The sequence below is a fragment of the Theropithecus gelada genome, chromosome 19 (assembly GCF_003255815.1).
Source record: "Theropithecus gelada isolate Dixy chromosome 19, Tgel_1.0, whole genome shotgun sequence".
Classification (NCBI taxonomy): domain Eukaryota; kingdom Metazoa; phylum Chordata; class Mammalia; order Primates; family Cercopithecidae; genus Theropithecus; species Theropithecus gelada.
The window spans coordinates 13370679-13392904 of NC_037687.1; the positions used below are offsets into that span (position 1 = coordinate 13370679).

The window sequence follows — 22226 nt, forward strand, 5'->3', positions numbered from 1 at the left end:
AACATGGAGAAACCCCGTCTCTGCTAAAAATACTAGCTGGGTGTGGTGGCGCATGCCTGTAATCCCAGGGCTGAGGCAGAATTGCTTGAACCCGGAAGGAAGGTGGAGGTTGCGGTGAGCCGAGATCGCGCCTTTGCACTCCAGCCTGAGCAACAAGAGCAAAACTCCGTCTCAAAATATATATATACATCAGGAGGAATAGTAGTAATATTGTCATCACTTCTCACCCTGTTTTTGATAAATTGCCAATTGAAGTGTCTGCTTCATCACTGAGAAAAGGGTGTGCTCTTTCCTCTCTGAATCCCCAGGACTTGACGTATAGCAGGTGTCCAATGAACAGCTTAGCTGTTGAATGAACAAATATATTCTGTTAGGCCCTACAAGGCATACAAGTAAATTCAGTCTGGGCGCAGTGGCTCACACCTGTAATCCCAGCACTTTGGGAGGCCAAGGCGGGCAGTCGAGGTCAGGAGTTCGAGACTAGCCTGGCCAACATGGTGAAACTCCGTCTCTACTAAAAATACAAAAATTAGCCAGGCGTGGTGGTGGGCACCTGTAGTCCCAGCTACTTGGGAGGCTGAAACAGGAGAATCACTTGAACCTGGGAGACGGAGGGTGTAGTGAGCCAAGACCACGCCACTGCACTCCAGCCTGAGTGACAGTGAGACTCCGTCTCAAAAAAATAAATAAATTCAAAAGCCATTCACCTGTGCAGAAGGCAGGGCCAGGCTAATCTGAAGGCTGTAAGAGAAGTGTCCACCCACTTCTTCTGTAAAAGGCCAGATGGTAAATATTTTAGACTCTTTGGGCTCTTACTCTGTGGCAACCATTGAATTCAGCCCTGTTGCAGCCATAGACAATATATAAATGAATGGGCCTGGCTGTTGTAGGTAGGTGAAAAATGGCTTCCCTTCACCTTTATAGGTTCTTTGGCTGGGCTACGAATTAAATTGACATGTAAACAGACAGGGCAAAAGCCATATTTAATTATGTACCTATGCAGGGGAGCCCCACAAAATACGAGACTCCAAAAAGGATCAGAGAGGCTGGGCCCAGTGGCTCACGCCTGTAATCCCAGCACTTTGGGAGGCAGGAGGATTGCTTGAGCCCATGAGTTCAAGACTAGCCAGGGCAACACAGTAAGACCTTGCCTGTGCAAATAATTTTGTTTTTTGAGACGGAGTCTCGCTCTTGTTGCCCAGGCTGGAGTGCAATGGCGCAATCTCGGCTCCTTGCAACCTCTGCCTCCCGGGTTCAAGCGATTCTCTTGCCTCAGCCTCCAGAGTAGCTGGGATTACAGGCGCCTGCCACCACAGCCGGTAATTTTCGTCTTTTTTTTAGTAGAGACAGGGTTTCACCGTTTTGGCCAGGCTGGTCTTGAACTCCTGACCTCAAGTGATCTGCCTGCCTCGGCCTCTCAAAGTGCTGGGATCAGAGGCGTGAGCCACCATGCTTGGCTGCAAATAATTTTAAAAATCGGCCGGGCGCCGTGGCTTAAGCCTGTATTCCCAGCACTTTGGGAGGCCGAGACGGGCGGATCACGAGGTCAGGAGATCGAGACTATCCTGGCGAACAGGGTGAAACCCCGTCTCTACTAAAAAAATACAAAAAACTAGCCGGGCGAGGTGGCGGGCGCCTGTAATCCCAGCTACTCGGGAGGCTGAGGCAGGAGAATGGCGTAAACCCGGGAGGCGGAGCTTGCAGTGAGCTGAGATCCGGCCACTGCACTCCAGCCTGGGCGACAGAGCGAGACTCCGTCTCAAAACAAACAAACAAACAAACAAAAATCAGTGGGGCGCGGTGGCTTGCGCCTGTAGTCCCAGCTACTTGGGAGACTGAGGTGGGAGGATCGCTTGAACCCAGGAGTTCGAGGCTGCAGTGAGCTATGATTGCGCCACCGCACTCCAGCCTGGGCGACAGAGAGAGACTCGGTCTCAAAAATAAAAAATAAACTGGAAAAGTAATTCTTAGCTCACTAGCCGTTCAAAAACACGGGCATAGTGTGCTTCGACCCGCGTACTGCAGTTTGCTCACCCTCGCAGACTGGCTGCAGCGCGCAGGACAGCACTCCTCGGAGGGCGGTGCCAGGAGCCGGGCCTCGGATTGGGCTTCTGGACAGAGGATGGAGCATCGCGGTTGGGCGGGGCATGCCCGGATTGGCCCACTTCGGCGTCGCAGAGCGCGCGGCGAATCGACATTCAGCCAATCAGTGCAGCGCTGTTGCCTCGCCCCGCCTCACGCCAGCGTCCGGGTGGTGCGGAGAGGGCGCCCAGCTTCACTGCGCTCTAAGCGCGCACTTCCGGGCACGGTCGTGGCGTGACGTCGGGAGGAGGGCAGGTAAGTCCCCGCGGGCGGAGGAGCGGGGAGGGCCGGGGGTCCGGCAGCCGTCTCACCCTGGCCTCGGAGCCGCCCGACGCGCCCATCTGCGTCGGGGGACGCGGGGCTGAGGACCAGATCTGGATGCCTGGAGCCGGCCCAAGTCCCAGCCAGGACCAAAGTCCCTGAGGCCCCAGCTGAGACCCCTGACCCAAGTGCCTGGGACCCGGCCCCTTCCTAGCCCGGATCCATATTATGCCTGAAGGGCCCTGGCTTTTTGCATCGGGAAAATGGGACCAATAAGTCCCTACCTCACCAGATTTTCTAAAAATGATTCTTGTAAAACCGTGAGCAGGAGAAATGACTAAACTGCCAGCATTTAACTCGGGAGTCAGGCGCTGCCCTAAATGCTTTAACCATTTTACACGTAAGGAAAATGAGGCTTAGAAAACAATTTGCCTCAAATCAAGCAGATAGGAAGCAGCAGGGTGGAGCTCCCAGCCCAAGCTTTACGCCCAGGACAAACAGGGTCGGTAATTACTTTTGCAGCAAGCACCGGAGATATCTACACGCCCACCCGATAGCCCCGTCTGCCATTTACCGGGTCAACAAAACCATCGTAAGACACACACACACACACACACACACCCTCAAGCTCCTGTAAACGGAGTATTTGCTCTTTGCAGGCTCTTCCCGTGTGTTAGTTGATTCACAGCATCCCCAGAAAGTCAGTCTTTTCGTCATCATTCGCCCTTTACCGGTGACGAAATACAAGCCCAGGGAAGCGCAGACACTGACCAAGGTCACCCAGCTGATGAGGAGTGGAGCTGGGATTCAAGCCCAGGGAACCGTGACCCCTAACACCTCAAGGGGCACTTAGCTATTTTGTTGGCAAAAGTATTTTTAGGTTGGAATGGACCTTGGAATAATCCAATCTAAGGGGCACACTTTATAGTTGCAGCATCCAAGACTAAGGTGAAGGTGGAACAGTTTATATCCGGGACTTTGCACCACGGCCTCACCACCTCACTACACCACCCCCACTCCATCAGAAGCTCTTCCATCAGCTTCTTTTTTTTTTTTTTTTGAGACAGAATCTCACTCTTGTCACCTTGGCTGGAGTGCAGTGGCACCATCTTGGTTCACTGCAACCTCTGGCTCCCGGGTTCAAGCTATTCTCCTGCCTTAGCCTCTCCAGTAGCTGGGATTACAGATTACAGGCGTACACCACCAGGCCTGGCCAATTTTTGTATTTTTAGTAGAGATGGGGTTTCAACATGTTGGCCAGGCTGGCCTCGAACTCCTGACCTCAAGTGATCCACCTGCCTCAGCCTCCCAAAGGGCTGGGATTACAGGTGTGAGCCACCACATCCGGCCCCCAAGAATGGTTTTAAAGTTTTTAGTGGTTGGGGAAAAATCAGAATAATAATGCTTTGTGATAGATGACGATTATGTGAAATTCAAATTTCTGTGTCCATCAATAAAATTTATATTGGCATGCAGCTACGCCCGTTCATTTATATATTGTTTGGTGCTGATTTCTAGCTATGAAGGCAGAACTGAGTTGTTGGGGCAAAGATAATCTGGCCTAAAAAGCCAGAAATATTTACTCTCTGGCCCTCGACAGAGAAACTTTGCCAATCTCTGTTCTAGAATACGCTTCACTGCCTCGCAGAGTCTCTCTTTAGTGTAAACTAGAACTTCCTTCTTTTTTTTTTTTTTTTTTTTGAGACGAGTCTCGCTCTGTCGCCCAGGCTGGAGTGCGGTGGCGCAATCTCTGCTCACTGCAAGCTCCGCCTCCCAGGTTCACGCTATTCTCCTGCCTGCCTCAGCCTCCCGAGTAGCTGAGACTACAGGTGCCCACCACCACGCCCAGCTAATTTTTTGTATTTTTTAGTAGATATGGGGTTTCACCGTGTTAGCCAGGATGGTCTCGATCTCCTGACCTCATGATCTGCTTGCCTTGGCCTCCCAAAGTGCTGGGATTACAGGCGTGAAGAAATTCCTTCTATATGACCTAAAAGCTTCCCTTCCAAACATGGGAGGGGGTCTCACCACCTCTAGTTGGAGGAGCCCCTGTATTTCCACTTGTGTCACCTGCACTGATGGTGACCCTTATGGAGCCTCATTGAGTTATCTCAGTCATTTACCCAGTTGACATTTATCTCGGCCTGGCACTGTCCTAGGTGTTGGGGATATGGCACAGTGTGACCTGCCCGGGGAGACACAGGGTGATGTGATCAGAATTCCAGGAACAAGTGACTATGGATTGGGTGGTCGGATGAGGTCGTTTTTTGTTTTTTGTTTTGTTTTGAGACACAGTCTCACTTTGTAGCTGGGGTGCAGTGGCGCCATCTTGGATCACTGCAACCTCCGCCTCCCGGTTCAAGCCATTCTCCTGCCTCAGCTTCCCAAGTAGCTGGGATTACAGGCATCTGCTACCATGCCTGGCTAAATTTTGTATTTTTAGTAGAAATGCGGTTTCACTATGTTGGCCAGGCTGGTCTTGAACTCCTGACCTCAGGCGATCCACCTGCCTCAGTCTCCCAAACCGCTGGGATTACAGGTGTGAGGCACCGCACCTGGCCAGATGAGGTCTTTGATGGATATGATATGTAGGTCAAGACCTGTGACAAGGGGCTGGGTGCAATGGCTTGCGCCTGTGATCCCAGCACTTTGGGAGGCCCTAGGTGGGTGGATCACCTCAGGCCAGGAATTCCAGACTGGCCTGACCAACACAGTGAAACTCTGTCTCTACTAAAAATACAAAAAAATTAGCTAGGCTTGGTGGCGGGTACCTGTAATCCCCGCTACTCAGGAGGCTGAGGCATGAGAATCACTTAAACCTGGGAGGCAGAGGTAGTGAGCCAAGATCATGCCACCCCACTCCAGCCTGAGTGATACAGTGAGACTCCGTCTCACAAAAAAAAAAAAAAAAACAACCTGTAACAAAGAGCTCGCAAACCTGAGGAACAGCAGGTGCAGGCCAGCTGCACTTGGCCTTTGAAGACAGCCAGGAAGCCAGTGTTGCTGGAACAGAGTGAGCGAGAGATAGAGGGATAAGAGTTGGGTTTGGAGATGCAGGCAGGGGCCCCACAGTCCTTGGGAAGGGGTTTGACTTGATTCTAAAAACAATATGAATCATGGGAGGGGTTTAAGCAGGAGAGTGACATGTTTGTTCATATTTTAAAAGATCCCAGCCAGGCGCGGTGGCTCACGCCTGTAATGCCAGCACTTTGGGAGGCTGAGGTGGGTGGATCACCAGGTCAAGAGATCAAGACCAAGGTCAAGAGATCAAGACCATCCTGGCTAACACGGTGAAACCCCGTCTCTACTAAAAATACAAAAAAATTAGCCGGGCTTGGTGGTGGGCGCCTGTATTCCCAGCTACTCGGGAGATTGAGGCAGGAGAATGGTGTGAACCCGGGAGGCAGAGATTGCAGTGAGCCAAGATTGCGCCACTGGACTCCAGCCTGGGCGACAGAGCGAGACTCCTCAAAAAAAAAAAAAGATCCCAGCCAGGCGTGGTGGCTTATGCCTGTAATCCAAGCACTTTGGGTGGCTGAGGCGGGTGGATCACGAGGTCAAGAGATCGAGACCATCCTGGCCAACATGGTGAAGCCCCGCCTCTACTAAAAATACAAAATTAGCTGGGTGGGGTGGTACACGCTTGCAGTCCCAGCTACTCGGGAGGCTGAGGCAGGAGAATCACTTGAACCCAGGAGGCAGAGGTTGCAGTGAGCAGAGATCGCGCCACTGCACTCCAGCCTGGTGACGGAGCGAGACTCCGTCTCAAAAAAAAAAAAAGATCCCTCGGGCAGCTTGGGGTGAGCAAGTATTAAGGGCAGAGTTAGGAGAGAGGAGAAGACTGTGCTGGCCCACGTGAGTGATGATGGGTGCTGGACCCGGTGGGGTCACAGAGGGAAGAAAGTGTCAGATGTGATCTGTATATTGGCTGTAGAGTGGACAGGACTCTCTCTTTCTAAACAGACACGCCGCTTTTTGGATGCCTCCTGTGCCTGGCGAGAGTCTTGTCTGAGCCGGCACCACCACACGGCCCACAACGTCTTCTCAGGGAAGCCTGTGGACCCTCTGCCAGGCACCGCAAGAGGTCAGGACAGGACAGTGTGTTCACAAGGCCAGTTTCTGATTGTCCGCCCTGAGGGTGAGGACCAGTAGGCAGTTCCCAAGATGGTGAGTAGACAGCCGCGTGTGCCTGGGTTTCTCTCCCAGTCTTTGTAGGACCCCGAAAGCAGCCCCTCCTCCCCTCCCAGAGCTCTAAGATGATGATTTCAATCTCTGGATCATCATCTTTTGGTGCAGTGGGTCTGAAATGTGGCTGTGCGCTAACATCACCCAGGGGCGCTTTTTCAATGTTTTTTTGTTTGGTTTTCTTTTGTTTTTGAGACAGTCTCACTTTGTCGCCCAGGCTGGAGTGCAGTGGGCACGCTCTCAGCTCACTGCAACCTCCGCCTTCTGGGTTCAAGTGAGCACGCCCCACTAATTTTTGTATTTTTAGTAGAGACGGGGTTTCAGCATGTTGCCCAGGCTGGTCTCAAACTCCTGACCTCAAGTGATCCACTACACTCGACCTAAATTTCCCCTTCCTCCTTCCCCCTCCCTCTCCCTTTTCCCTTCCTTTCTCTTTCTTTCTTTCATTTTTTTTAAGAAGGTGAAATTCATATAACATAAAATTAACCATTGCGAGGCTGGGTGCAGTGACTCACACCTGTAATCCCAGCAGTTTGGGATGTCAAGGCAGGCAAATCATTTGAGATCAGGAGTTTGAGAACAGCCTGGCCAACATGGTGAAACCCTGTCTCTACTAAAAATACAAAAATTAGGCTGGGTGCGGTGGCTCACGCCTGTTATCCCAGCACTTTGGGAGGCCAAGCTGGGCAGATCACCTGAGGTCAGGAGTTTGAAACCACCCTGGCCAACATGGTGAAACCCCATCTCTACTAAAAATACAAAAATTAGCTGGGTATGGTGGCGGGAGGCCATAGTCCTAGCTACTCGGGAGGCTGAGGTAGGAGAATCGCTTGAACCCAGGAGATGGAGGTTGCAGTGAGCTGAGACCATGCCACCATACTCCAGTCTGGGCAACAAAAGCGGAACTCCGTCTCAAAAAAAAAAAAAAATACAAAAATTAGTTGGATGTGGTAGCACATTCCTATAGTCCCAGCTACTCAGGAGGCTAAGGCACGAGCATCGCTTGAACTCAGGAGGCAGAGGTTGCAGTGAGCCAAGATTGCAGCACTGCACCCAAGCCTACGTGACAGAGCAAGACTCTGTCTCAAAAAAAAAAAAAAAAAAAGGGCTGGGCGCGGTGGCTCACACTTGTAATCCCAGCACTTTGGGAGGCCGAGGCAGGCAGATCACGAGGTCAGGAGATCGAGACCATCCTGGCTAACACGGTGAAACCCCGTCTCTACTAAAAATACAAAAAATTAGCCGGGCGTGGTGGCGGGCGCCTGTAGTCCTAACCAGCTACTCGGGAGGCTGAGGCAGGAGAATGGCATGAACCTGGGAGGCGGAGCTTGCAGTGAGCTGATATCGCGCCACTGCACTCCAGCCTGGGTGACAGAGCGAGATTCTGTCTCAAAAAAAAAAAAAAAAAAGAAAAGAAAACAAGAGTGACTCCTCTTCAGCCAGGCTCAGTGTTCTTTCTTGAGACCTGTGTTCAACTGTACTACATGTGTGTCTGCCCAGTGACAATGTTCAATATTTCTTACTATCAATCACAGTCCCCAGACACCGTAGGAGCATCTGAACCTCATGAAATTTTCCAAAGCAATGACAATGGGTTTTTTGCCCAAGTAGCCTTTCCCCAATCAGACACTGAGCCCAGCACTGTCCTCTACAATGTCCCTGAGTCTCCCTTATCCAGGTCCTGCCCCCTGAGGCTGCACAAGTAGGTTTCCTGGAGGGAGCCTGTGTATTAGTCCATTCTCATGCTGCTAATAAAGACATACCCAAGGGCCAGGCGCGGTGGCTCACGCCTGTAATCCCAGCACTTTGGGAGGTCGAGGTGGGTGGATCACAAGGTCAGGAGTTCGAGGCCAGCCTGGCCAATATGGTGAAACCCCGTCTCTACTAAAAATACAAAAAAATTAGCCGGGCGTGGTGGCACATGCCTGTAATCCTAGCTACTCGGGAGGCTGAGGCAGGAAAATTGCTTGAATCAGGGAGGTGGAGGTTGCAGTGAGCCGAGATCGCGCCATTGCACTCCAGCCTGGGCAACAAGAGTGAAACTCTGTCTGGAAAAAAAGAAAATAAAATGACATACTCAAGACTGGGTAATTTATAAAGGAAAGAGGTTTAATTGACTCACAGTTCAGCATGGCTGGGGAGGCCTCAGGAAACTTACAATCATGGTGGAAGGGGAGGCAAACACATCCTTCTTCACATGGCGGCAGCAAGGAGAAGAATGAGCAAGGGGAAAAGCTCCTTGTAAAACCATGAGGTCTCTCGAGAACTCATTCACTATCACGAGAACAGCATGGGGATAACCGCCCCCATGATTCGATTCCGTTACCTCCCACCGGGTCCCTTCCATGACACGTGGGGATTATGGGAACTACAATTCAAGATGAGATTTGGCCTATAATCCCAGCACTTTGGGAGGCCGAGGTGGGCACGTCGCTTGATGTCAGGAGTTTGAGACCAGCCTGGCCAACATGGTGAAACCCCATCTCTACTAAAAATACACAAATTAGCCGGGCATGGTAGTGCACACCTGTAATCCCAGCTACTCGGGAGGCTGAGGCAGGAGAACCGCCTGAACCCGGGAGGCGGAGGTTACAGTGAGCCGAGATCGCACCACTGCACTCCAGCCTGGGTGACGGAGCAAGACTCCGTCTCTAAAAATTAATAGTAAAATAAGAAATGTTAAAAAATTGTTTTGAATGAGATTTGGGTAAGGACACAGCCAAACCATATCAGCCTCTCTCTGAGTCATGTCTCTGTTCTGCTTTGCAGGGTGAAAGGAAAGGGGTCAACAAGTACTATCCTCCGGACTTCAACCCTGAGAAGGTAAGGAGCAGGCTCCCCGCTCCGGGTCCACAGTAGCAGAAAGACCCACGTCATCCCCTCCTGGGGTTGGGGTCACTGCTATGGAAGGATGGGAGGCCTCCAAGGTCTTTTTGTCTTCTGCTCGTCACCTGAGTCTCGAGGCTATCTTCACTTTTGGATGGTAACTGTGGCTCTCCTCAGGGACCTGTAACTCCATGTCCAGCATAGAGTATAGTGTGTTTACGGCAGGGGCCCCAGGATAAGGCAGAGTGCACAGATGAAGGGTCAGATCCCCTGGCTTCCCCAGCTCCAGCGCCTCTGGCATCCTGATTGTCCCCTCTGCCTGGAATCTCTTCCCCCATTTGACCATACTCTCACTTCCTTAAGTGCTTTTCTCTCAGAGGTCCTCCCTGACCACTGTCTCATTCTCTGTTGCATTGCTGAGCACTTTATATAACCTCACAACCCTTATAACTCCCTCACTTACTCATTTATTTGTGTCTTGTCCATCTCCCCCACTAGAACATTCTCTCCAGAAGGGCAGAGATGTTTGTCTGTCTTATTTATGGCTGTGTCCTCACACAGTAGGTGCTCAGTAAGGGCCCGAGTGTCCCAGCTGCCTCGTCCTGAGTATAGGATTTAGCCTCTGTATGCCAAAGTTTCTCCATATGTCAGAAGGCGGAAATAAATTGAGCTGACCTTACAGAATCATTGAGGGATAAATCCTAGCTACTCGGGAGGCTGAGGTGGGAGGATTGCTTGAGCCCAGGAGGTGGAGACTGCAGTGAGCCATAATCATGCCACTGCACCCCGGCCTGGGCTACAGAGCCAGACCCTGCCTCAAAAAAAAAAAAAAAAGCTGGGCATGGTGGCTCACGCCTGTAATCCCAGCACTTTGGGAGGCGGTAGCAGGCAGATCACGAGGTCAGGAGTTCAAGACCACCCTGGCCAACATGATGAAACCCGATTGCTACTAAAAATAAAAAAATTAGCTGGGCACAGTGGCCCACGCCTGTAGTCCCAGCTACTCAGGAGGCTGAGGCAGGAGACTCACTTGAACCCAGAAGGTGGAGGCTGCAGTGAGCTGAGATCACGCCACTGCACTCCAGCCTAGTGACAGAGTGAGACTCTGTCTCAAAAAAAATGAGGTAATGCACATGCAGTCCCCAGCGAATGTTTGCCAGTCTTGTCACCTCGCCTCATCCTCCCTATAAAACCTGGAAGTAATAATGACCATTATACATAGTTGACAGGGGAAACTGAGGCTCAGGAAGGCAAAACGTGAGGTCACTTGCCCAGGGTCCCCTGGCTCTTTCAGCTCATAAATGGGAATGGGGCTGGGCACAGTGGCTAACACCTGTAATTCCAGCACTTTGGGAGGCCAAGGTGAATGGGTCACCTGAGGTCAGAAGTTCGAGACCAACCTGGGTGACGTGGTGAAATCCCGTCTCTACTACAAATACAAAAAAATTAGCCGGGCGTGGTGGCAGGTGCCTGGAATCCCAGCTACTCCGGAGCCTGAGGAAGGAGAATCGCTTGAACCCGGGAGGCAGAGGTTGCAGTGAGCCAAGGTCGTGCCATTGCACTTCAGCCTGGGCAACAAGAGCAAAACTCCATCTCAAAAAGTAAATAAATAGGAGAGGGACTATTCAAACTCACATTCCTGGTTCCAAGCCTACGTGTTCCCGTAAGACCTGGATGCCTCCCGTATTGCTGTGAACACCTTGTCCTGCAGGACATAAGAATCAAGGCCCCTCCCACCCGTGAGGCACTTGTCCCAAAGCAGTAAGGGTGGCAGAAAAGCGTGAGCTCCCCTAGCTCGCAGCACTAATCTGCTCCCTCATCCTCTCCACACAGCATGGCTCTCTCAACCGATACCACAACAGCCACCCGCTTCGGGAGCGGGCTCGGAAGCTGTCACAGGGCATCCTCATCATCCGGTAAGGCTCGGCATCACCTGAGGACCCCACCGTCCTGCCCCCATCCTTCAGTCTCAAGGAGAGTTCAGTGCCCTCGTTGGCCCAGTGCTGCAGGGTCTTCAGTCCATAAAGCAGAAAGTCACTGTATCAGTCAGTTATTGCCATGTAACAAAACAATAAGCATTTATTATTGCTCACATGTCTGCAGCTCAGCAAAATACCTCTGCTGGGCTGGGCTGGGCTGGGCTGGGCTGGCCTGGCCTGATCTGGGCTGGGCTCCCATGTGTTTCCGAGTTGGCTGGCTGGGGACTGGCGGGTCTAGCGGGGCCTTGACCTGTACAACTGGGCTCTGCACTGTGTTGTATCTCATCCAGTGGTAGGCCAACCTGGACTTGATCACACAGGACTCTCAAAAAATACAGTGATTGTGGCTGGGCGCAGTGGCTCACGACTGTAATCCCAGCACTATGGGAGGGTGAGGCGAGTGGATCACTTGAGGCCAGGAGTTCAAGAGCAGCCTGGCCAACACAGTGAAACCCTGTCTCTACTAAAAATAGAGAAAATTAGGCTGGGTGCGGTGGCTTACACCTGTAATCCCAGCTACTTAGGAGGCTGAGGCAGGAGAATCGCTTGAACCATGGAGTCGGAGGTTGCAGTCAGCCAAGATTGTGCCACTGCACTCCAGCCTGGCAACAGAGCGAGACTCTGTCTCAAAAAAAAAAAAAAATTAGCCGGATGTGGTGGTGCACACCTATAATCCCAGCTACTTGGGAGACTGAGGCATAAGAATTGCTTGAACCCAGGAGGCAGAGGTTGCAGTGAGCCGGGATCGCGCCACTGCACTCCAGCATCGGGGACAGAGCAAGACTCTGTCTCAAAATTTAAAAAAAAAGTCTCAGCAACACCCAAAGGCAGCTGTCCCTGGACCTGGTCAGTCTGCTTTCGAGCAGGCAGGAAGTTCCTGCTCAGTTACAATGGTTGTGATTCTTTTTCTTCTGTGTATCCATTTCCTGTGTAATGTAACTGCAGCAACTCCCATTCAGAGGGGGCAGTCTAATACCCCACCCCTCAAATCACAACCACAGCCAGTCACAGGTGTGGAGACCCAGGGAGTGTCCAAGTAGACAAGAGCAAGTAAGATGCTGTGTGTCTTTGCAGATTCGAAATGCCATATAACATCTGGTGCGACGGCTGCAAGAACCACATCGGCATGGGTGAGCCTCCGCCCACCCTCCATTCAGTCCCGCAAACACCAGACCCCCGAACTGCTGGGTGCTGCCGGGGGTGGGTAGGAGGGGCGCCCGAGTGACTGGCTGGCCATGGAAGCTCCTTTGCAGAGGGATTAGGAAGCCAAGCTCTGGCTTCCAGTGCCATCTCTAACTCCTCCCAGCTGGGGAACCCTCAGCAAGTGACAGTGAGCCTCTTTGTACCTCAGTTTACCCATCTGCAAAATTCAGATGGCAATGAAATAACCACCCTCGTCTGACCCCCTTCAGGTGTTCGTTACAACGCAGAAAAGAAGAAGGTGGGCAATTACTACACAACCCCAATCTACAGGTAAGGGCGGCTTGGTGGCGTCTTGGGAACAGGTGGGGTGGCCATAGGGCGAGGGGACTACAAAGAGCCTGAGTGGGAGGGAACCCATTCCCTGCAGGACTCTCCTGGAAACCACCCTGGCTGGTAAATCAGGGCACGCTCTGCCCCCACCCCACCCCCAACCCTCCATGGCTCCCACCTTTCTCAGGAAAAGCCCAAGTCCTCCCCCGGCTCACAAGGCCCCGCCCACTCTGCCTGTCCTTTCTTCACCCTAACCTCCTCCTGCTGTCCCCCTCCCTGGCCTCTTCATTGTCCCTCACACACCCCAGGGACACACCCACCTCTGTGCTTCCACCTGGAATGCTCTTCCCCAGGTGGCTCCAAGGCTCCTCCCTCACCCAGGGTTTCTGCTCAAACACCACCCCTCAGAGACACCCTTTCTAAAGTGAGACTCGACACTGGTTGCTTGTGCCCTTGCTATCAAGGTGGCCCCTGCTGGGACGTCAGCCTTGCCACGAGCAGGCTGGCTTTTCCACTACTCAGCAATGTCCCCAGCAGCTGGCACTGAGCCTGCCACAGAGCAGCCTGTCTTGGGTGGATTTGTGGAATAAATGAACTAATGGACAAACGAATGAATGAATGAACAAAGGAGCGAATGAACAGATGATGAATGAATGGACAAATGGATGGATGAGCAAATGAACGTATGAATTAATTTAACAAATGAATCAGGGAACCAACAAACATGCACTAATGAATGAACAAATGAATTAACGAATAAATGAACCAAAAAAAGGATGAGTGAATGAATGAATGAACAAACAGCTGAATGAACAAACAGCTGAATGAACAAATGAATTCATGAATAAATGAACCAAAAAAAGGATGAGTGAATGAATGAACAGCTGAACAAATGAATTTGTGAATAAATGAACCAAAAAACGGATGAGTGAATGAACAAATTGCTGAATGAACAAATGAATTAATGAATAAAGGAACCAAAAAACGGATGAGTGAATGAATGAACAAACAGCTGAATGAACAAATGAATTAATAGATGAACTAAAAAAGGATAAGTGAATGAATGAACAAACAGCTGCATGAACAAATGAATTAATGAATAAATGAACCAAAAAAGGATGAGTGAATGAATGAACAAACAGCTGAATGAACAAATGAATTAATGAATAAATGAACCAAAAGATGGGTGAATGAATGAATGAACAAACAGCTGAATGAACAAATGAATTAATGAATAAATGAACCAAAAGATGGGTGAATGATGAATGGAACAAACAGCTGAATGAACAAATGAATTAATGAATAAATGAACCAAAACAATGGATGAGTCAATGAATGAATGAACAAACAGCTGAATGAACAAATGAAGAAGCCAACTGCAGCCCCACTGACAGAGGTCTGTTCTGGGTGCCGGGGTGTGCCCCTTTTGCCCATGGTTCTACACAGCACACAGTGGGTGCTCAGTGAATTTTTGTCAAATGACACCATTGGGTGGAAAGAAGCAGGCAGAGGTGACAGGGCTGTCCTGGGGCACAGCCATAGCCTCCTGACTCCTGCCCACCGCTTCCTCCCAGGTTCCGGATGAAATGCCACCTCTGTGTCAACTACATCGAGATGCAGACGGACCCCGCCAACTGCGACTACGTGATCGTGAGTGGCGCCCAGCGCAAGGAGGAGCGCTGGGACATGGCGGACAATGAGCAGGTGCTGACCACAGGTGAGCGCCACCCACTTACCTGCCTGGGGTCCCTGGCCCTGAGTCTGCGCTGGGCTCCCCAAAGCCCAGCCAAGCTCTGGTCGTTGCAGAGCATGAGAAGAAGCAGAAGCTGGAGACGGACGCCATGTTCCGGCTGGAGCATGGCGAGGCTGACCGGAGCACGCTCAAGAAGGCACTGCCCACCCTGAGCCATATCCAGGAGGCCCAGAGCGCCTGGAAGGACGACTTCGCCCTCAACAGCATGCTGCGGAGAAGGTTCCGGGTGAGGGGGGCTCCAGCCCAGGGTCAGAGAGGATGCTTGGTGGGCCAGGGCCCAGGTCCAGCCCTCACTGCACCACATCCTAGCTGTGAGCAGGCCACTGGACCCTCTGAGCCTCAGTTTCCCTGTCGGCTACATGGTGATCATGCCCTGTCTTTTTTGTTTGTTTGTTTGAGACGGAGTCTCCCTCTGTCGCCCAGGCTGGAGTGCAGTGGCGTGATCTCGGCTCACTGCAAACTCCTCCTCCCGGGTTCACGGCATTCTTCTGCCTCAGCCTCCCAAGTAGCTGGGACTACAGGCGCCCGCCACCACGCCCGGCTAATTTTTTGTATTGTTAGTAGAGACGGGGTTTCACCGTGGTCTCGATCTCCTGACCTTTTGATCCGTCCGCCTCGGCCTCCCAAAGTGCTGAGATGACAGGCGTGAGCCACTGCGCCAGGCCTTTTTTTTTTTTTTTTTTTTTTTTTGAGACCGAGTTTCACTCTTATTGTCCAGGCTGGAGTGCAATGATGCGATCTCGGCTCACTGCAACCTCCGCCTCCTGGGTTCAAGCGATTCTCCTGCCTCAGCCTCCCAAGTAGCTGGGATTACAGGTGCCCACCACCATGCCTGGCTAATATTTGTATTTTTAGTAGAGACTGAGTTTCACCATGTTGGCCAGGCTGGTCTCTAACTCCTGGCCTCATGTGATCCACTCGCCTCAACCTCCCAAAGTGCTGCGGTTACAGGCGTGAGCCACTGCACCCGATCTGGCCACCACATTTTAAATGGAACCTCCCAGCCCATCCCCTACCCACCTGTCCTGCATTTTTTTTTTCTCCTTATCACTATCTCACCACTAGAGGCCAGCTCCACGAGGGCAAGGGTTTTTCCCTGCCTGCCGCTGCATCCCCAGTGTCTAGAACAAAACCTAGCACAAGGTGGCTATCCCAGAAATATTTGTGGGATGAGGCTGTATGCGGTGGCTCACACCTGTTATCCCAGTGTTTTGGGAGGCTCAGGTGGGAGGATTATTTGAGGCCATGAGTTGGAGACCAGCCTGGGCAACATAGTGAGACCCCATCTCTACAAAAAAAAAAAATTTATATTTTTTTTTGAGACTGTCTCCCGCTTGAGCCCAGGCTGGAGTGCAGTGACACGATCTCAGCCCACCGCAGCCTCCACCTCCCAGATTGAAGTGATTCTCATGCCTCAGCCTCCTGAGTAGCTGGGATCACAGGCACATGCCACCACGCCTGGCTAATTTTTGTATTTTTAATAGAGACAGGGTTTCGCCATGATGTCCAGGCTGGTCTCAAACTACTGGCCTCAAGGGACCCACCCGCCTTGGCCTCCCAAAGTGCTGGGATTACAGACATGAGCTACCAGGCCCAGCCTCTACAAAAATACATTTTTTAAGTAGCTGGGCATGGTGGTGCACACCTGTAGTACTGGATACTTGGGAGGCTGAGATGAGAGAATCGCTTGAGCCCAGGAGTTGGAGGTTGCAGTGAGCTATGATTGTGCCACTGCGCTCCAGCCTGGGTGACAGAATGAGACTCTTTCTCAAAAAAGAAGAGTAAATTGAGACCCCGAGAGTTGCAGCAGTGCCCCCTAGCACACAGAAGAGACAGGGCTTTGACACACACCCCCTGTCTCTGGTGTTCTTGGCCCTCCACACAGGAAAAGAAAAAAGCCATCCAGGAAGAGGAGGAGCGAGATCAGGCCTTGCAGGCCAAGGCGAGCCTGACCATCCCGCTGGTGCCCGAGACGGAAGATGACCGCAGGCTGGCGGCCCTGCTGAAGTTCCACACCCTGGACTGTGCGTAGAAAGCCATGGGGAAAAGCGGGCGGGGAGGCTCAGAGTTGCTTGGAGATGGAGGGGGGGGGTCCTCAGCCTTGAGTGGACTCTAGTCTACTGTAGGGCAGTTCTGGACCCCCTCCTCTGCCGCCTCTGAAATGTCCTCTCCTCTCCTCCAGCCTACGAGGACAAGCAGAGACTGAAGCGAACCGAGATCATCAGCCGCTCCTGGTTCCCCTCCACCCCCGGATCCGCCTCCAGCAGCAAGGTCAGCGGCGTCCTGAAGAAGCTGGCCCAGAGCCGCAGAACCGCGCTTGCCACCTCCCCCATCACCGTGGGGGACCTGGGCATCGTGCGGCGGAGGTCTCGGGATGTCCCGGAGAGCCCCCAGTATGCGGCTGACACCCGCAAGTCTGGGGAACCGCGGGTCCCAGAGGAGGCTGCCCAGGACCGGCCCATGTCCCCCGGAGACTGTCCTCCAGAAACAGCTGAGACCCCCAAGTGCAGCAGGCCGAGGGGGCAGGAAGGGAGCCATCAGGACAAGCCCCTGTCACTAGCAGGCTCCTCCCAGGAGGCAGCTGACCCCGACCCCGCAGACACGCGGCACCCCTGCAGCCTCGGCTCCTCCCTCGTGGCGGACTACTCTGACTCGGAGAGTGAGTGAGCAGTCCCTATCCTGAGGACTGGCCCCGCTCCAGAGGCCCGGACACACCCAGGAGGCCCCTCACAGACTGCAGAACCCCGCTCGCCCACCAGCCCTGGGAGAGCTCAGATGCCACCCCCTCCCCAGACCTCGCCTTCCTGCAACCGTGGAGTTATTTATTTGGTCTTGGTGAGGGTGTTTGTGCCTTGTGAGACTCCGTACATTAAAGACCTGTCTCTTCTTCCCTGTCTTGGGTTGTTAGCTGGGCCCTGGGGCTTCCCCCCACAAGCCCCAAGTTGACCACGCTTGACAGGCCTCTCATCAGCAAATTCTAGTATAGGGTCATAGCTGTGACCATGGACGTGGTCCCCTCCCAGAGTGACAAGAGTCTCAAGGTGGTGGTTCAGGTTGGCCAGGAATCAGGACAGACTTCCTGGAGGAGGTGGCATGGGCCGAGTGTGAAGGGTGAAAAGGGGGCCAGGAACCACACACACAAGGCCAGGGACAAGGCACACGGGGTACCCAGGATCTGTGCCACATGCAGTGGGGGCTGGAGCCCACAGGTATGAGCTTTTTATTATCCCCAGCCCAGGGGTGGCCCATGGAAAAGCCCCCCATGCCTTACTTTTGGGGGTATTTTTGTTTGTTTTGTTTTTGAGACTGAGTCTCGCTGTCACCCGGGCTGGAGTGCAGTGGCGCAATCTCGGCTCACTGCAACCTCTGCCTCCTGGGTTCAAGTGATTCTTCGGCCTCAGCCTCCCAAGTAGCTGGGACTACGGGTGCCTGCCACCACGCCTGGCTAATTTTTTGTACTTTTAGTAGAGACGGCGTTTCGCCATGTTGGCCAGGCTGGTTTCGAACTCCTGACCTCAAGTGATCTGCCAGACTCGGCCTCCCAAAGTGTTGGGATTCCAGGCGTGAGCCTCAGCGCCCATCCTGCATGTTACTTTTGAATGAAACCGAGCAGAAAATGGCCCAGAAACAGCCGTGCATCCATCAAGGGGCACACGACCCCCCACTGCCTCCCCCTCAACCTTGGAGAAGGAAGATCATTTAAATTCTTTCGTTTGAACACTTGATGTTACCTTGCCACTGGGGATACACCCCTAACTCTAGACTGCAGGATGCTAAACACAGGGCCTGGTATCCAGTAGGCGTCCCATAAATGCTGCCACTTTTGTGGTTTCGAGGAGGCGGCTCACTCCGTCCGGGTTTGGCGGGAGACGTGCAGTGAGTTCGGCCACGTGGACCGCGAGTCCTGCGAACCTGCGGGTCGGGTTGGATGCGCATGCGCATGTCCCTTTTTCCGGGGGCGGCTGCGTCCATGGTCCCGCCCCCTCAAGTGCGCGCAGAACTCTTACTCCCAGTGAGTTGTGCTGGGCTTGGTTGCTGCACCATGACCCTGGAGGCGATCCGCTACTCGCGGGGCTCCCTGCAAATCCTAGACCAGCTGCTGCTGCCCCAGCAGAGCCGCTACGAGGCGGTGGGCTCGGTGCGCCAGGCCTGGGAAGCCATCCGCGCCATGAAGGTGCGGCGGGACGGCGGGGCGGCGGGGCTGGAGGTGGGAATGCGCCCGCGCCTGCAGCCTCCGACGCCCGAATCCCTCCCCGCAGGTGCGGGGCGCCCCGGCCATAGCCCTGGTGGGCTGTCTCAGTCTCGCCGTGGAGCTGCAGGCGGGCGCCGGGGGTCCAGGACTCGCCGCACTCGTGGCCTTCGTGCGCGACAAGCTGAGCTTCCTCGTCACCGCCCGGCCCACCGCTGTCAACATGGCCCGCGCCGCCCGCGACCTGGCTGACGCTGCAGCCCGGGAGGCCGAGCGGGAGGGCGCTACGGAGGAGGCGGTCCGGGAGAGGTACGGGGATCTGGTACCAGGCACTGTGCTGAGCAGGAATCATATTGACTCTTTTTAAGTACAGTGACCCATTATACAGATGGGGAAACTGAGGCACGGCGCCCTTAAGTCCCTTGTCCAGGGCCCCAAAGATGGGGCCCGGAGTCTGGCCTGGTCAGCCTGGCCCGGAAACCCAACTCCTTAATCGTGCCTCCCCTGAATACACCCAACCCCTTATCTGCCCTTGGACGCCCTTTCTGGTGTCACCTTGTTCTCCCGATTTCTGCTTTTGAGGAACTTTTTTTCCTGTTCTGGTCCCCTTCCTGCCATCTTTTTCCCCCCACTTCCCTTCTGCTCCAGCCCCTCCCTGCAATGTCACTTTACCCCACCAAGCTCAATCCTGCCTTACAGCCTTCGCACGTGCCATTGGTGCAGGCCAGGTATCCATAGCGCCCTCCTCCACCATCCTATATGATCCAGCTCACCCACTGCTCTCTGCAGCCACTGCTCTCTGCGTAATTCCACCGTCTTTTCCTTCATTTTATTATTCATCAACTGGTTCCCTCACCCCAGTGTCAACTCCATAGGGGCAGAGATTTTTTTGTCGTGTTTACTGCCGAGTCACACTGGAACTGCTCGGTAAACATGTGTTTGGATGAATGAATGGAGTGACACTTCGGTGGCCGTGGCGGAAGGGTCCAGGCCCCACGGCAATGAGAGGCTTTGAGCAGGAGGGCTCCAGGACAGCAGCGCTGGGCAGAGAGGAGGGGTTGGCCTGGGCCCCGGGGCCTGGTGGCTGGTGCTTAAAACTCCTTGTCGGCCCCAGAGTGATCCGCTGCACCGAGGACATGCTGGAGAAAGACCTCAGAGACAACCGAAGCATTGGGGACCTGGGAGCCCGCCACCTCCTGGAGCGGGTGGCCCCCAGCGGTGGCAAGGTGACTGTGCTGACCCACTGTAACACCGGTGCTCTGGCCACCGCTGGCTATGGTACAGCCCTAGGTGAGAGGGCCTCCTAAGGGGGTAGGGGAGGGCCTTCTAGGACCTTTTTTGGATACAAGAGAAAGAATCCCAAACCCCAACCACTTTCTCCACAAAAAAATGTGAAGGTATTAGTTCTAGTACAGAAACACTTATAGGGTTGGCTTCAGGTATGGCTAGATCAAGGGGCTCAACCAGTAGCATCAGGACCTATCTATCTCTGTTCTTCAGCTCTGCCCTCCTTCATCTTCAGGTTCCATGAGCTGGCAGGGGGCTGTTAGGGTTCAAATCAGGAGGAAAAGAGCCTCCTGTACTAGAAAAGTATCTCAGGGGTCCACTAGGGCCAACTGCCCATCCTAGAGCAGTCATTCGATGGGCGCTTACTGAGCCATATGCCTAGAGCCAGGGCAGGACGTGGAGTCCAAGAGGAACTGGGGAGAAGGGAGTGAGCAGAGAAAGGTCAGGTAGCTGTGACCAGGAGACAGGGGGAGTGGGCTGTAGGGGGCCAAGGCAGCAGATTCCACATTACCCTAAATCCCCCAGGAAATTTCCCTACCTGCCTGAGTCCCACCTTCATCCCTGGGAACCGAGGCCTTGATGGCAAGACCTCTGCCTTTGATTCATTCACTCACACAGCATTTAGTAAGCACCTGCTGTCCTCAGACACTTCCATTTGCTGGGGACGCAGCAGTGAACAAAACAGACAAAACCTCTGCTTTCAGGGGTCCCAGGCAAGCAGCAGGAACAGTCAACAGGCAAGATAAATACAGTTGTCCTTCAATATCCGTGGGGGACTGGTTCCAGGACCTCCCACAGATACCAAAATCCATGGATGCACGAGTCCATAATATAAAATGCCATCATATTTGCATAACCTGTGCACATTCATATATATATATTTTTTGTTCGTTTGTTTGTTTTTGGTTTTTTTTTAGACAGTCTTGCTCTGTCGCCCAGGCTGGTGCAGTGGCATGATCTCAGCTCACTACAGCCTCCGCCTCCCAGGTTCAAGAGATTCTCATGCCTCAGCCTCCTGAGTGTCTGGGATTACAGGCGTGAGCCACTACACCCAGCTAATTTTTATATTTTTAGTAGGGACGGGGTTTCACCACGTTGGCTAGGCTGGTCTTGAACTTCTGACCTTAGGTAATCCGCCAGCCTCAGCCTCCCAAAGTGCTGGGATGACAGGCATGAGTCACCACGCCCAGCCCACCCCTATATTTTAAAACATCTCTAGATTGCATATCATAGCTAGTACCATGTAAATACTATGTATATTGTTGTTATTGGCTAGGTGTAGTGGCGGTGCAGGCCTGTAATGGGGAGGCTGGGGTGGGAGGATTGCTTAAACTCAGAAGTTCTAGACCAGCCTTGGCAACATAGCAAGACCCCGTCTCTATTTTTAAGCCTGTAATGCCAACACTTTGGGAGGCCAAGGCAGGCGGATCACTTGAGCTCAGGGGTTCAAAACCAGCCTGGGCATCATGGCAAAACCCCATCTCTACAAAAAATACTAAAATGAGCTGGTGTAGTGGTATGCACCTGTGGTCCCAGCTATTCGGGAGGGGGCTGAGATGGGAGGATTGCTTTTTATTTAGTTATTTATTTTGGAGACAGAGTCTTGCTCTATCACCCAGGCTGGAGTGCCATGGCACGACCTCGGCTCACTGAAACCTCTGCTTCCTGGGTTCCAGCGATTCTTTTCAAATATTTTCAGTCCACGTAGTTGAGTCCATGGATGGAGAACCCACAGAAAAGGGGGACTGCCTGTACACATGAGGTGTTAGAAGGTGATAAATGCTGGGGCCGGGTGTGGTGGCTCACGCCTGTAATCCCAGCACTTTGGGAGGCCGAGGTGGGTGGATCACGAGGTCAGGAGACCAAGACCATCCTGGCTAACGTGGTGAAACCCCGTCTCTACTAAAAATGCAAAAAATTAGCTCAGCGTGGTGGCGGGCGCCTGTAGTCCCAGCTACTCGGGAGGCTGAGGCAGGAGAATGGTATGAACCCGGGAGGCAGAGCTTGCAGTGAGCAGAGATTGTGCCACTGCACTCCAGCCCGGGTGACAAAGTGAGACTCCATCTCAAAAAGAAAAAAAAAGTGGCCAGGCGCGGTGGCTCAAGCCTGTAATCCCAGCACTTTGGGAGGCCGAGACGGGCGGATCACGAGGTCAGGAGATCGAGACCATCCTGGCTAACACGGTGAAACC

At 53.1% G+C, this 22226-nt stretch overlaps 2 protein-coding genes across 9 annotated transcripts in view; both read left to right on the top strand.

The window, feature by feature from the left end:
• CCDC130 (coiled-coil domain containing 130) overlaps positions 1–17453 on the top strand; it is a 29117-nt gene extending 11664 nt beyond the window's left edge. For 3 of the 5 annotated variants that reach the window (XM_025368724.1, XM_025368723.1, XM_025368722.1), the window contains exons 3-11: positions 6307–6510; positions 9298–9351; positions 11188–11270; positions 12408–12463; positions 12746–12806; positions 14381–14523; positions 14613–14785; positions 16445–16583; positions 16742–17453. In XM_025368724.1, the coding sequence (XP_025224509.1) occupies positions 6508–6510; positions 9298–9351; positions 11188–11270; positions 12408–12463; positions 12746–12806; positions 14381–14523; positions 14613–14785; positions 16445–16583; positions 16742–17226 (1197 nt within the window). In that variant the 5' untranslated portion in view covers positions 6307–6507 and the 3' untranslated portion in view covers positions 17227–17453. Of the gene's footprint in view, positions 1–2161; positions 2338–6306; positions 6511–9297; positions 9352–11187; positions 11271–12407; positions 12464–12745; positions 12807–14380; positions 14524–14612; positions 14786–16444; positions 16584–16741 lie in introns of those variants that run through there. The other 2 variants (XM_025368721.1, XM_025368725.1) reach the window with 2 other exon arrangements.
• Positions 17454–18540: 1087 nt separating this feature from the next.
• MRI1 (methylthioribose-1-phosphate isomerase 1) overlaps positions 18541–22226 on the top strand; it is an 8509-nt gene continuing 4823 nt past the window's right edge. For 2 of the 4 annotated variants that reach the window (XM_025367926.1, XM_025367925.1), the window contains exons 1-3: positions 18541–18733; positions 18819–19057; positions 19863–20038. In XM_025367926.1, coding sequence (XP_025223711.1) covers positions 18602–18733; positions 18819–19057; positions 19863–20038 — 547 coding nt within the window. In that variant the 5' untranslated portion in view covers positions 18541–18601. The remainder of the gene's footprint in view (positions 18734–18818; positions 19058–19862; positions 20039–22226) is intronic. The other 2 variants (XM_025367927.1, XM_025367928.1) reach the window with 1 other exon arrangement.